Source organism: Leucoraja erinacea, chromosome 19 (assembly GCF_028641065.1).
Source record: "Leucoraja erinacea ecotype New England chromosome 19, Leri_hhj_1, whole genome shotgun sequence".
NCBI classification, from domain to species: domain Eukaryota; kingdom Metazoa; phylum Chordata; class Chondrichthyes; order Rajiformes; family Rajidae; genus Leucoraja; species Leucoraja erinaceus.
In genome coordinates, this window is record NC_073395.1 from 27,701,187 (window position 1) to 27,716,896 (window position 15,710).

Here is a 15,710-nt window from a genome sequence, read left to right on the forward strand (position 1 = left end):
TGAGTTTAGAAAATTCAGTCTCTCATTCTGGAAATTGTGTTTAAAAGTATACGTGAGAGAAAGTCATGTAGATTTCATGGAAATGTTCTTATGTAGAGTAAACAATAATTCTGAAACGCATTATTCACCTTTGATTACATTTTATAATCGTGGTACTCTTTATAATAATGTCTTCTTGTGCTGTAGCTTATTCTACCACTGGTGTTATTGTTACTTATTTACTGGTGTTCTGGGCGTTGCTTTGAATATCTGCTAATTTGGTTTGTGTAAAATATTTATCGACCATCCTAGTTCATCGGTATAAAAATGTTTTAAAAGTTCTATATTTCAGCTACTAATTGAAATGTTTATTCATGCAAGTTATTTTCCGAAGCCGGAACTAAATGTACATTTTCACCAGAAATGTACATTTTAAGTCTCTTGTTTTAAGGGCATATTCTGGGTTGAACTTCTCCAGTTTTTGTTACAGCTCCATAAATACTTATTATTTTTTTGAAGTGTTTCCCCATCTTTTCACCTGCATATTTAACATGAAGGGGGATTATCATAGTTTCACAACATGTTGACTCCTGTATTGAATATTTCCCTTGCACTGAGCAACTACAAATGCTAAGATTTGTTCATCACTTCTTTTATCTTGCATTTAACTCTTTGTCGATTGACACAGAGAATCATAGTCATACAGCCTGGAAACAGGCTCTTCGGCCCAACTTGGCCACACCGACCAACATGCCTCATCTACACTGGTCCCACCTGCCTGTGTTTGGCCCATATCCATCTAAACCTATGCTATCCATGCGATTCTTTATTGGGCATACTGAATAAAGAGTCTGCTGATGTGTCGAGTTATACTTGCCGTCATCCTGGAGTATTTCAACACTACTCATTGAATAAATATATCACAAAATATTCCTATGTGTGGTACTTTGTATTTGTCTATATTCTGCACTCTGTATCTTCCCCATTGCTCTATCTATTGGACGAGTTTGAACTGATTGTATCTATGTATGGGTACATCTGATCTGTTTGGAGAGCATGCAAAACAAAGCCTTCACTGTACCTCGTTACATGTGACAATAATACATTTTAATATCCCATTGAAATAAAGTTCTGTTAATCTGATACACTTGAGACCTCAGTGCCGGATTGATGATTTTATAGACTGTTAGTTTCAGATTCAGATTCAGATCCAGATCATTCCAATGTGCTCTGATACATTTTTTTTAGATATTACACAATAGCGTAAATAGTTTAAATATTCTAGCAAACTCAGGAAATTAAAAATGAGTGGAGGTCAGAATTGGTGAGTTTCAAGAAAGGTGTTAACTATGGATTCCAGATTGTTCCGGGGGATCCCAGGGGGAGAACAGAAACCCATGGGCCCATTATATTGAAGCATGGGCATCAGCCTGTTTTAATGCATTCTGCCCAACTTTATTTTATCTCACAAGTGCTGTCTCTGCAAATTTCCCTAATCTTTTCAATCAGTGGCAATGCATTTGGACTGTATTTTAACTTTGTGTATCCAAATCATTTATATTAACTATAAACAGTAATGTTCCAAAGCCTGATAGAATGATGTCTGTTTTGTCGTCAAATTTTGCCTCCATCTTGGAATTTTAATGGATTCTTTTGGCGTTTAAGGTAGTATCTTTATTCACTGTGACCACAGATTATCTATGTTAATAAAGTGAAGTCTCCTGTTACTACACCCAGTGACACTCTGGTTCACACTAGTATTGAAGCAGAATTGTGAAAATCAAGCAATGCATATGGATCATTGCACTGAAACAAAGTAAATTTCTTTGGGAGAGGGTGACTTTCTAAAATCTAGTTCAAGTGAAAATGTTCAATCCAGCACAGATACTTTCTGGACAAAACAGTGATTCGTGTACATAGAACATTGAACGATACAGCACAGGAACCGGCCCTTTGGTCCACCATGTCTGTGTAGACCATGATGCTAATTTAATCTAATCCCACCTACCTGCACATGGTCCTTACTTCTCTACTCTCTGCCTGTGCATGTGCCTATCTAAATGCCTTTTTAATGTTGCTATTATATTTGCTTCTAGATGATTTGACAGATGTGTAGGGCAATACCTAATGAGATCCAGGTTCCGACCCGAAAAATCACCTAATCCTTTTCTCCAGAGATGCTGCCTGACCCTCTGAGTAACTCCAGCATTTTTTGTCTATCTTCAGTATAAACCAGCGTCTGCAGTTCCTTCCTGCACATTATTCCTAATGTAAAACCAAAAGCAAAATGGCACTCAAGGGCAGTAGTGAGTGATTATTTAGTGATGCCATTACCTCAGGAATGCTAAATCTGCCTGGAAGAAGGGTCTCGATCCAAAACGTCACCTATTCTTTTTCACCAGAGATGCTGTCTGACTCACTGAGTTACTGCAGCTTTTTGTGTCTATCTTCTCTAAAATAAGTTAACTTGTTCATTGTGTTGTTGTTTGTGGCATAGTACAGCTTCTAAAGGCCTACATGACAAAAAATCTCTCTTAAATTATTTTATTGTAAATTAATCAATTTGAGACATTTTGCAGACACAAAACTATCTACATGTTTCAATGGTTGATTTTCATCATTTGATTCCCCATTTGGCAAAGCATTGCAATATTGTTTAATAGCATTCGGTGAGGAAATGTCATGCTTAATTCAAATACTCATTGATATTTTGTGGTGTCAGTTTAGCGGTATTTGTTATGTAGAGAGAGAATAACTTGTAACAATCAGTACCTAAATTAACAAGAATGTTAACTCTAACTTAATGCTTACAATGGAAGAAAGCTGTGAATGGTGGACATCATTGGCTATCTGTATATTAGTTATGGTAAGTTAAGCTCCCTCTGCTGTTCAAAGTAAAGAGACTCAGTACTGAACAGATTGCTGGTATCACTGTCTGTATGTAATTTCTTTGTTACAAGCAAAGTTATTCGTACACGAGACAGCCATGTTTTCCCCTCGCCCCCTCTTAATCCAGCCATGCGTGTACTTTTCTCCTTTTTTATGTAATTAAATAAAATATTGTTTCTATTCCTAAATTCTGTATTTAGTATTAATCGATAAATGCATCAACTAAACCCCCAAAGCATAATTAGCCAGTCAATACTCATTTTCAAGACATACAGCACCCTCCATATGTTTGGGACAAAGACCCATTCTTTATTTATTTGCCTCTGCACTCCACAATTTGAGATTTGTAATAGAAAAAAATCACATGTGGTTAAAGTGCACATTGTCAGATTTCAATAAAGGCCATTTTTATACATTTTGGTTTCACCATATAGAAATTACAGCAGTGTTTATACATAGTCCTCCCATTTCAGGGCACCATAATGTTTGGGACACATGGCCTCACAGGTGTTTGTAATTGCTCAGGTATGTCTAAATGCCCCATTAATGCAGGTATTAGGGAGCTCTCGACACCTAGTTTTTCCTCCAGTCTTTCCATCACCTTTGGAAACATTTATTGAAGTTTATCAACCTGAGGACCAAAGTTTTGCCAATGAATGTCAAAGAAGCCATTATGAGACTGAGAAACAAGAATAAAACTATTATGAGCCTGTTCCACTTTGGCGATATTTTTCGGTAACTGTCGGTGGCTGTCATAGACTGGGCCCCCCATGACAGTTCTACGACAATGTCTACAACAACCTACCACCCAGTCAACGTCAAGCTACGTCAAGCTACCGACGACCGGCAGCCCATTAGGATGTCCACCTTCAACCACACCTACGTCCAACTGCGACAAGGTAAGACAATTCAGTCATCAGTTGACGTAGGTTGACTTAGGTAGTCGCCAATGGAATTCCCTGAAGTCAGAACCAACAACAACCTACGTCATCCTGGCGACAACCTACGACAAACCAACTGTCGCCAAAAGGTTTTGAACATTTCAAGATCCAGCGGTGACCAGAAAAATGTTACGATTCTTTGGGAGACTGAGGAGACTACTCACGACCATACAGGCGACACTCCGGCGACCATGTGACCACCTGTAGTTCCCTAAAAAATTGCCTAAGTAGAACAGGGGCATTAGAGACATCAGCCAAACCTTAGGCTTACCAAAACCAACTGTTTGGAACATTATTAAGAAGAAAGAGAGCACTGGTGAGCTTACTATTTGCAAAGGGACTGGCAGGCCAAGGAAGACCCCCACAGCTGATGACAGAAGAATTCCCTCTATAATAAAGAAAAATCCCCAGTCAGATCAGAAACACTCTTCAGGAGTCAGGTGTGGATTTGTCAATGACCACTGTCTGCAGAAGACTTCATGAACACAAATACAGAGGCTTCACCTCAAGATGCAAAACACTGGTTAGCTGCAAAAATAGGATAGCCAGGTTAGAGTTTGCCAAGGAGTACCTAAAAGAGCAACCACAGTACTGGAAAAAGGTCTTGTGGACAGATGAGACAAAGATTAGCTTATATCAGAGTGATGGCAAGAGCAAAGTATGGAGGAGAGAAGGAACTGCCTAAGATCCAAAGCATACCACTTAAGCTGTGAAACACGGTGGTGGGGGTGTTATGGCCTGGGCATGTATGGCTGCTGAAGGTACTGGCTCACTTATCTTAATTGATGATACAACTGCTGATGGTAGTAGCATAATGAATTCTGAGGTGTATAGACACATTCTATCTGCTCAAGTTCAAACAAATACCTCAAAACTCATTGGCTGGCAGTTCATTCTACAGCAAGACTATGATCCCAAACATACTGCCAAACCAACAAAGGAGTTTTTCAAAGCTAAAAAATGGTAAATTCTTGAGAGGCCAAGTCAATCACCCGATCTGAACCCAATTGAGCATACCTTTTATCTGCTGAAGAGAAATCTGAAGGAGACTAGCCCCCAAAACAAGCGTAAGCTAAAGATGGCTGCAATACAGGCCTGGCAGAGTATCACCAGGGAAGACACCCAGCAACTGGTGATGTCCATGAATCGCAGACTTCAAGCAGTCATTGCCTGCAAAGGATATGTAACAAAATACTAAACATGACTGCTTTCATTGACATGACATGGCTGTGACCCAAACATTATGGTGCCATGAAATGGGGGGACTATGTATAAACACTGCTGTAATTTCTACATGGTGAAACTAAAATGTATAAAAATGGCCATTAAGAAAATCTGACAATGTGCACTTTATCCGCATGTTATTTTTTTCGATTACAAATCTCAAATTGTGGAGTACAGAGGCAAATAAATAAATGATGCGTCTTTGTCACAAAAATTATGGAGGGCACTGTAGTATCTAATAGCAGCAAAACAAGATGCCGGAGGTTCAGTCAAACCCAAAGAGCCGTCACACTGCAAGGCCTAAAGAGTGAGAATTGCTCTAATTTATTAGAAAACATTGCATTTTATTCAATTTCGATAATTATTTTTAGATTAAATGAGTGATATAGCATGTAAACAGACGCTTCAGGCCACAGAGTCCATACTGACCATCGATCACCCTACACTAATTCTATGTTAATCCCACTTTTGCATGCTACACACTGGAGTCAATTTGCAGAAGTTAATTAACCTGCATGTCTTTGGAAAGTGGGAAGAACCCGAAGCACCCAGAGAAAACCTACATGGTCACAGGGAGAACGTGCAAACTCCCCACAGACAGCGGCCATAGTCAGGATTGAACCTGGGTCTCTGGCGCTGTGTGACAGCAGCTCTATTGTTATGTCACTGCGTAGCTTACAGTGTATGTGCGTGTGTGTGTGTATACAAAAGTATAAATTATGAAAAGTATCTGACATAGTGTGAATTAGCTAAATTGTCATTGATTGTTTAGATTAATTGTGGATTATATATTATAATTTACTAAACCCCTTCTGTTGTTCATCAGGAATTTTTGCATTCAAATGTGCACGAGCTGAAGAGATTTTCAACTTGCTCCAGGATATCATGCAGTGTAACAGTATAAGTGTAGTGGAAGAGCCAGTTGTCGAAAGAAATGAACAGCAAAATGAATTAGACATTCCAAGAACTCCACGGACACCTACCAGTGAGTATTACTCATGCTTTTGTTTGGAAATAGAAAAATTAAAATCAAGCAAGCTTTGAGTTTTCGACAAGATAAAGGATATTCCTGCCCTAAGTCAGTGCCATTGCAAGCAATAATTGTACATATACTTGGTTCTCATCATTATGCAGAATCAAGTTTAGATTACAGTTTGAACCCCATAATTGGAGTGCAGTTAGCTGTCAAGCAGTTATCCAAAAGAAAGGTGGAGTCAGTGGATAGGAAATAAAGTCTGGTAGGAATCAATGCCGATGCCTCTGGTCTTTCTAATCTTTGTAGGAAATATGTGTGGAGTTTGCACATTCTTCCAGTGCATGATCCCCCCCCACCAGTCAAATCTTCTTTACCCCATCCCATTTCCACTTTACAGAGACCGCTCCTTCTGCAACTCCTCAGTTCACATCCCTTCCCATCCAAACCAACTCCTCACCGGGTACTTTCCTCTGCAACGTAACACCTTTCCCTATACCTCCTACCAGAATTCTATCCAGGCACCCCAGCAATCCCTCCGGATGAGACAGGTTAATGTGCATCTCCTCTATTTGCATCTATTGCATTCAGTGCTCTTGATGTGTCCTCCTTTACATTGGTGAGGCCAAGCATAGACTATGCGACTTGCACTCAATCCAAAAGTACCAAGGTCTGCTGGATCTCCAAAATGTTAATCAGATTAACTCCCCTTCCCATTCCCATACTGACCTTTCTATCCTTGGTCTCATCCATTGCCAGAGTGAGGCCAGATGCAAACTGGAGGAACAGTGCCTCATATTTTGCTTGGGTAGCTTATACCAAATGGTATGAACATTAAATTCTCTCATTTTACCTAACTAAACTACAAACACCACCATCCCTCCCCTTTTCCCCCTCTCTTCCCTGTGCCGTACCTGGATGCGCACCCATTTCACACTTTCTCCTTCCATTCCCTTCCTCCTAGATTCCTTTCTCTCCTCATTTTGCTCTCCTTCTATCATTATGTCCTTATCTCATGCTTTTGTCTTTTGTTTCTTGCTTTTGTCCAAACATTTGCCAATCAACCACCCCTCACCTGTATCCATTTATCACTTGGTAGAGACACAATGCTGGAGTAACTCAGCGGGTCAGGCAGCATCTCTGGAGAGAAGGAATGGGTGACCTATCAGGTCGAGACCCTTCTTCAGACTTTATTTATCACTTACCACACTTTTCTTTCCCCACACTATATATTTTCTATCAGTCTATAGAAGGGTCCCAACCCAAAACGTTACTCCAACACTTTGTGTCTTTTTTTGTTAATCATATGTATAATTCTACCTTAATCCCATTTTTATTTACCCCACATCCTCATCAACTCTCCTGGATTTCACCACTCCCCTCTATACTAGGGCTAATTTACAGTGACCAATTCACCTGCCAACCCCACCCATCTTTGGGATGTGGGAGGAAACTCACAGTCAGGATTGAACCCAAGCTCTGGGACTCTGAGACAGCAGCTTCACTAGCTGCAACACTGCCACTCCTAAACAATACAACAAATGTTTATATTTTATATTCAACCTTGATCATCCTTGTATTGAAAATGTAACTGATCAAAACTATGATATGAATGGCTGAAAGTTTAAAAATGAGAATGATTTGGATAATGTAATTGATGGCTTTGTGGCCAAGTTTGTAAATTATATTTGGACAGGTTGGGAGAGTAGTTGATAAATTGGCAGTATGCAAGTGGAATACACATAGCATGCGGTCACGCACTTTAGTAGCAGGACATTATTACCTAAATGGGGAGAGGATTCAGAAATCGGAGCTGCAATGGGACTTGGGAGTACTAGTGCATGATTCCCAAAAGGTTCTTTTGCAACTTGAATTGGTATTAAGGCAAATGCAACGTTAGCATTCATTTCGAGAAGACTAGAATATAAAGGTATGGATTTAATGCTGAGGCTTTATATGGCACTGGTCAGACCTGCATTTGGAGTATTGTGAGCAGTTTAGGGCCCCATATCTGAGGAGGAATGTGTTGGCATTGGAGAGAACGTTTACGAGAATTATCCCGGGGATAATTGGTTTAACGTATCATGAGTGTTTCACAGCTCTGTGCCAGTACTCGCTGGAGTTTAGAAGGATGAGGGGGACCTCATTAAAAGTTACCAAACAATGAAAGGCCTGGATAGAGTGGATGTGAAGAGGATGGGAGTCTAGTGGGAAGGTCTAGGACCAGAGGGCACAGCCTCAGAATAAAGGGTGGTACCTTTAGAAAGGAGATGTGGAGGAATTTCATGAGTCAGATACTGGTGAATCTGTGGAATTCATTGCCACAGATGGCTATGGAGGCCAAGTTATTGGGTGGTTTTAAAAGTGAGTTTTTAACAGGTTCTTGATTAGTAATGGTGTCAAAGGTTACAGCGAGAAGGTCATGCGAATGGGGTTGTGTAGGATCACGGAAATCTCAATGATTTGCCGTCCAGTGGTAGTGTTTTAAATCTTTTATTCAAGCACAATGGTTATATGGCATCAGAGCAAAGCATTACAATATCTGCAGACCTCAACTAAAACTGAGCATATCATTACTAACTATGGAACTGTAACAAAAGGACTGAAGACTGAACACGACGAGACAAACGACACTCAACGAACACAAAACAGAATACACTACCAAAAAACAAACTTCCTTATCTAGATAGGATGACTGATCCCATTGAATACAGCTATCCAGGATAAAGGCCGCAGGGGTTAAATTGCTGTGCAGCCTGTTGACACCTAACTGTACTTCACCGAGACACATACTTTGCAGCCCGCTGTCTTATCAGAAACATCAATCTCACGCCTTGTAATCTGCAAGCTTCCACAGGTAGAGAGGGAAAAATAGATCAGCCATGATTGAATGGCAGAGTATACTCTGGAATGAATGCCCTAATTCTGCCTAATGACATGAACTTGACAATGACATGGATACAATCAGAATATCCTTGTAAATCTAAGTTGGTATATATTGTCACATACCAAGATAGAGAGTGAAATATTTTGTTTTGCCTGTAAGTCAGATAAATTATACCATGAATGAGTACAATCAAACCATACACATACAACTGGTCCTGCAAAAATGAGGGAAGAAGAATACACCTTATTGCCTTCCATCACAGTGAGAAATGTGGGGAATCTGCTGTGTGGATGTTTATGTTAACTTTTACGTGGTTGTGTGTCTTGTTGCTTTTTTTAGTATGGCTGTATGGTAATACGAATATCAAGGTACCTTAATTGGTACACGTGGCACAAAATGTATAAAAAATGCCTTTATTAAAATCTGACAATATGCACTTTAACCACATGTGATTTTTTTTCTATTACAAATCTCAAATTGTGGAGTACAGAGGCAAATAAATAAATGATGGGTCTTTGTCCGAAACATTATGGAGGGCACTGTAGTACCTAATAGCAGCAAAACAAGTTTATGGAGGTTCAGCCAAACCCAGAGAGCGGTCACACTGCAAAGGCCTAAAGAGTGAGAATTGCTCAGATTCATTAGAATACATTACATTTTATTCAATTTCGCTAATTATTTTTAGATTAAATTAGTTATAGCATGTAAACAGATGTTTATAAGCAGATTTATAAGCTGATTGATTGGTTGCTGTTTTTCCATTTTTGCAAGGTTTCTATGGTTCTTCTGTTAAAGTTACAGTGGATACTCTGACATGGCAGATCGCATTTCAATGCAAAGTATTCCACAGCACATAAATATTTCATGATTTATTTTAAATTGTGATTTTTTTGTTGCTAGTAAAGATGTAATTTTGTCTGCTTTGCAAATAACTGCAATAATCTGTTCCTCTCAGCTCCAGGTTTTGTTCAACCAAGCTTGCCAAATGGATATCCCAGGTACCCATCATTTGGTGACGGCTCTTCTCATCCTTCAACACGACATCCATCTGTAGGCAGTGCACGTTTGCCCTCTGTGGACGAAGAGTCAACTCACCCTCTAATAGTATCAGAGGAACAAGTAAGAAAAGTCTCACATTTTGCCCTAAAATTATTTTGTAGCTAAATTGAGAAATGGAAAGACTTTCATTCTTTTGGTGCACATAACTATGAAGCGTGTTTTAAATTTTGTGACAAACATTGTTGCACATGGCAAAGCGGTATATAATACCATGAAAGGGAAAATAACTGGATATTACAAATTCAACAAATCTTTCTATTACCTTGCAAATGAATCTTTTATACCAATTAAAAGCAAAAACTTTTATCGCAAAAAGCTTCTGAAAACAATTTATATAATCTCTTGTACTTTGTGTTGAGAATAAATAACTAAAAAAATTATGAAGAATTACAATATAGCCTTGCTGTTGCAGTAGTTATCTTGAATAGTGAGCAGTTTTTGTTGGTTACATGACGATGTCTTTACTTTTTTTTGTTCACAGGTTCACACATATGTTAATACCTCTGGTGTACATGAAGAACTGAAAAACAGATCCACTGTGCAAACGTCATTGGAACTCCAACCTTTAAATAATGATGCTACCATTGATGTTGAAGATCATTGCAGTTCATTAGAAGAGAGAAACCCACAGGTTCAGTTTGAACCCCAAGGGGTAAAATTTGTTTTGGGACCAACTCCTGTACAAATGCAGCTAATGGAAAAGGAAAAGCCTGAAGCTCCTGGAAGTGAGCAGACAAATGCTGGCAGTGGCAATAACTGTACTGATTGGGACACTGGTTATGACAGTGATGAACGGAAGGAAGCACCCTCTACTAACAAGCTAGTGTATGAAAATATTAATGGCCTTTCAATCCCCACTGTCTCAGGAGGCAGACGGAGTAGACTAATGTCAAATAATAGTTCCGATGTACAGAATATAAACAACTCTGCTCAGAGGAGGACTGCACTCTTGAATTATGAAAACTTGCCTTCTTTGCCTCCAGTGTGGGAAGTACGCAAACTAAGTAGAGATGAAGAAGATAGTTTGGGACCAAAGACGCCTTCGCAGAATGGTTATCACACTAATCTTGATCAAATGCACAACTATGTTAATACAGAGAATGTAACTGTTCAGCCTAGCGTACACAAAGTTGATTTTGTACGACAACTGGATTGTTCCCCAAGTGTTTTTAATTTTGAAATAAGACGACCAAGTCTGGAACATAGGCAGCTGAACTACATCCAGGTTGACCTGGAAGCTGGTAGTGATTCGGATAACCCACAGACTCCAAAAACACCCACTACTCCACTTCCACAAACTCCAACGAGGCGAACAGAATTATATACAATGATAGACATAGAAAAGACTGCTGCTATGTCAAATTTACAGAAAGCACTGCCAAGAGATGATGGAACTGCAAGAAAAACAAGGCATAATAGTACTGACCTACCAATGTGAGCCGAGGAAATGCTATTTTGTTTAGTTGCACCTTTGTTAAATAAAGACACGTGGATTTGAGTGTTTTCTTCCAGAGATTAACAGCGGTTAATAGACTGAATGAAATAAGGAAAAAATTAGGAATTGTGTTTTGAGCCTAACATGTTATGTCAGTTAAAGGGAATTCATGTAGAGCAGGAACTCCATAAAAGCACCCCTTTTGTTTTATCACTCTGTAGTTTGAACTTAGTTTTTAGAATGTTACCTTCACCTTGCTGAACATCCATTCAACTGGATTCTCTGTAGGACAGAATGCAAATATCTAAAATCGTTTATATGGCTTTTCTAGCATTTCTTACAGAACTTTATGTATGTGTATTCTTTGCAGGCAAATGACACACCTAACTAAATTTAATTTCTGCAGTCTCTAGTAATCAGTGTGTGTGTTTTCAATTAGCATTAATTGATGCTGGTACGCAACTTGTATTTGTACTGAGATTTTGCCAATCAAAATCCAAGTATAAGCATGCACTTTCACCAGATAATCGTGTAACATTGCTGAAGATATAATGCAGTTTATCCTTAATTTCAAAGGAATTTATCGTAGGACAATAAGACTTGACATTTGTGCCTTGGAGTGATTTTGTTTAAATATTTTGCTATTGAAGCTGCTGCTTTTACAAGCAGTTTCTTTCAGGTCTTCTTTTTGAATGAACAGATTGCAATCACATTCTGAAAATGAAACTGCAGTTTTCTCTAACTGTTTATTAGTATACTTTTGATGTGATTAGATAATGGTCATGTTAAATTTACCACAGTGCCATTTTAATAATTGCAATGTAAAACAATAGACACTACAATTATCAATTAGTAGACTATAAAATACACTAAGTGATAAAAACATCTAATGTTTCTTGCCTATTTTTGTATTGTACTATACTGTAAAATGTTCTAACATGCTTTATAAAATGATAATCTTTCTTTCTACATATAGTGATTGTATAAAAGTAGTAAAATAGTTCTAAAATTATTTTTACATAGTATAAACTCAGATTGGGCACATCCATGCTTAATTTTGTTGTAAATTTATTTGGTATTTTCAGTTGCAGACATTCCATATGTTTTTCTTCCATTGCTCCTTGTCATAACCCAGTGTAGGATGTACTCTAAACAAATACTAGTTATAGAAATTGCCACATTTTTTTGTTTGCATCTCAGGTACTGATGTAGTTTGTCAAAATTGCTGGATTTAAGAAATGCCCGAATGAGGTTGTCAAATGTCAAAAGTGCCAATATAATACATTTTTTGTAGCATGAGAATGATTTTTACAAACATTTATAATTGATGCTACGGTTACCCGGTTTACAAGAGTCCTCTAGTTTTTGAAGTAAAACCAAATTTATAAACAAATCGTTGTTCACGTATTAGGCGGCTGCCAGGAGATTCAAAGTGTTTAACGGCTGTTGAAGTTCCCTGTGGAATAAGCTGCGTCTCAAGAGATGAGCAATGTACTTAGTATTGTATGATTAATAAACTTTTTTTTGCTGAATAACGTTCTCCGACATTATCATTATTCATTTTAGTGTTCAAGTTTGCCCAGTGGGTTGGGGAAACCCGTTTTCAATGTCGGGGAATGCGCAGTGGATCTTGATGATCCTCTTAGAGTGGCAGCACCCAGACCCGCTGTAGCCAGCATTCACACTCCAATTTGGGCCAGACCAAGGAGTTGTAGGCTCTCCCTCTTCCATCTCTCCGTCCTAACCCCATTGTAGCGAAGTTACAAAACCTACCTTCAGCGGCGTTGTAGATCTGCCACTGCCTGTGCGGGCAATTCCAGAGGCTTAGCTGGGGGGCTGGATTAAAATGCAGGTTTGTATTGATTGTCGGAGAGGGATTTCCTCGAGCTGCTAGCTGATGAAGAAAAATCGTTCGCGCTTCCGTTCGCGTTTTTTATTTTGCTGGAAGTTTGCGTCGCAGGTTTAAATTTTAAACGCAACTAAAAACGCCTTCAACATCATGGATAGCAATATCAGGACAAATCAAAAGGTATGTTGTTTATTTAACATATTATTTTGCTTTATGGTGTGGCTTTATTTTAATCTTATGATGCGGAAAATGTTATTTAGGCCCACATACGAATCGGCTGTGTCTTGCCTGCCGTTATGGGCTTACATTTACGGCAACGACAACATTCCAATCGATCACATTCCAGAAACAGCCACTCTCTAGATAATCAAACTATTTTTTTGGCCAATCATGTCATAAGAGCATCTAAATCATCTATATTTTGTGTTATTGTCTATCAATGTCCAATATTTTCACACTAAATATCCAGAGTACTGTTTTAGTCAGATGTATTGTGTAAAAAATAATGATTTTAATTATCTTGAGTGGATGTTTCTGGATTAATTTATGGGAATTAAACATTAAATTCCTTGTTTTATGTAAACCACTTAATGTTTTATGTAAAGCAATTTGAATTACCTTGTTGTTGAAAGGTGCTATACAAATAAACTTGCCTTGCCTTGCCTTCCATTTGGCATATAAATTCATGACAAAGTGAGATTTAAAAAACATTATATTTTGAATTAGCGTGTGACTGGGATCAGTTTGTTATTTGGATACTTAGGCTATTAAAAATTTTTAGCCTTTTCTTAAGAAATGGATAGATGTTTAGATCTAGAAATTGAATTTAGATGAATTGATTTGATGAAACTGACGAATATGAATTTTTTGTTGGGTATTTACTATTTGTTTTAGCGTATAACGTTATCGTTTCTACCTTTTTTTCCTAAAACTGCAAATAATAACGTTTCTGTTAATGCTGTTCTGTGTTTTTTTTCTTCTTTACATTTTAAACAGATGTCTCCAAAGAATAAATGCAAAATTGTCAATCCAAATGCCCAGTAAAAGAGTGATTTAGACAGCATTCGCAGAGATTATCCGAATTTGGACTACTCCAAATGTGATGATCCACAGGACATTCTTAATGGGAAAGTAGTGGGCAGAAAGGCATGTCATGCGTGGTTTGAAAAGCAAAAACATGTAGTTTACAATGCCAAAATTAAAAAGTTGAGGAAAAACAAAGTGTCCAGTGCAGAGTTGCTATTGGTTACAATCTGAAGAGTATGATGTACCAGCTAGCCACTGATCTTCTCCATAAAGACTTGGTCTATTGCTAGAAATTGTCATTTCTTTACCTATGTGTTACAAACTTACATCATATAATACATTAATATTAAAGTTCTGATCTTGATAATATCACATTTGTTTTTCAAGGCAGTCTAGGTGTTTATTACTATTTCCGTTACAATTATAAATTTTGTAATTAGCTAAAATTAGGTAACTATCTAATTATATGCTTTAATTTCAGATTTTCCAAGTAAGATGTTTTATATTTGTTTCAGAATACTTCAATCTATAATAACTGAAGATTTCATTGTTCTCTTAATTTTTAAGAAAGTTATGGGTTTTGACTGTCCTCGATCACAGCTTTTGTGTTAAGTCAATGGAAAAGCAATAGGGAACACAATGCTAATTTCCGAGTATGAAAATGGCCATAACTTTTTTAACACTGAAGTTATGAAAGTGAATTATAGAAACATAGAAAATAGGTGCAGGAGTAGGCCATTCGGCCCTTCGAGCCTGCACCGCCATTCGATATGATCATGGCTGATCATCCAACTCAGTATCCCATCCCTGCCTTCTCTCCATACCCCCTGATCCCTTCAGCCACAAGGGCCACATCTAACTCCCTCGTAAATATAGCCAATGAACTGGCCTCAACTACTTTCTATGGCAGAGAATTCCACAGATTCACCACTGTGTAAAAAATGATTTTCTCATCTCGGTCCTAAAAGACTTCCCTCTTATCCTTAAACTGTGACCCCTAGTTCTGGACTTCCCCAACATCGGGAATAATCTTCCTGCATCTAGCCTGTCCAACCCCTTAAGAATTTTGTAAGTTTCTATAAGATCCCCCCTCAATCTTCTGAATTCCAGTGTGTACAAGCCGAGTCTATCCAGTCTTTCTTCATATGAAAGTCCTGCCATCCCAGGAATCAGTCTGGTGAACCTTCTCTGTACTCCCTCTATGGCAAGAATGTCTTTCCTCAGATTAGGAGACCAAAACTATACGCAATACTCCAGGTGTGGTCTCACCAAGACCCTGTTCAACTGCAGTAGAACCTCCCTGCTCTTATACTCAAATCCTTTTGCTATGAATGCTAACATACCATTTGCTTTCTTCACTGCCTGCTGCACCTGCATTCCTACTTTCAATGACTGGTGTACCATGACACCCAGGTCTCGTTGCATCTCCCCTTTTCCTAATCGGCCAC

General features: G+C 38.4%; 1 protein-coding gene across 1 annotated transcript in view; it reads left to right on the plus strand.

The window, feature by feature from the left end:
- Positions 1-12,922, plus strand: part of frs2a (fibroblast growth factor receptor substrate 2a) — an 86,730-nt gene extending 73,808 nt beyond the window's left edge. The window contains exons 5-7 of the mRNA XM_055650722.1: positions 5,860-6,018; positions 9,849-10,012; positions 10,434-12,922. Coding sequence (XP_055506697.1) covers positions 5,860-6,018; positions 9,849-10,012; positions 10,434-11,390 — 1,280 coding nt within the window. The 3' untranslated portion in view covers positions 11,391-12,922. The remainder of the gene's footprint in view (positions 1-5,859; positions 6,019-9,848; positions 10,013-10,433) is intronic.
- The last annotated feature ends 2,788 nt before the right edge of the window (positions 12,923-15,710 follow it).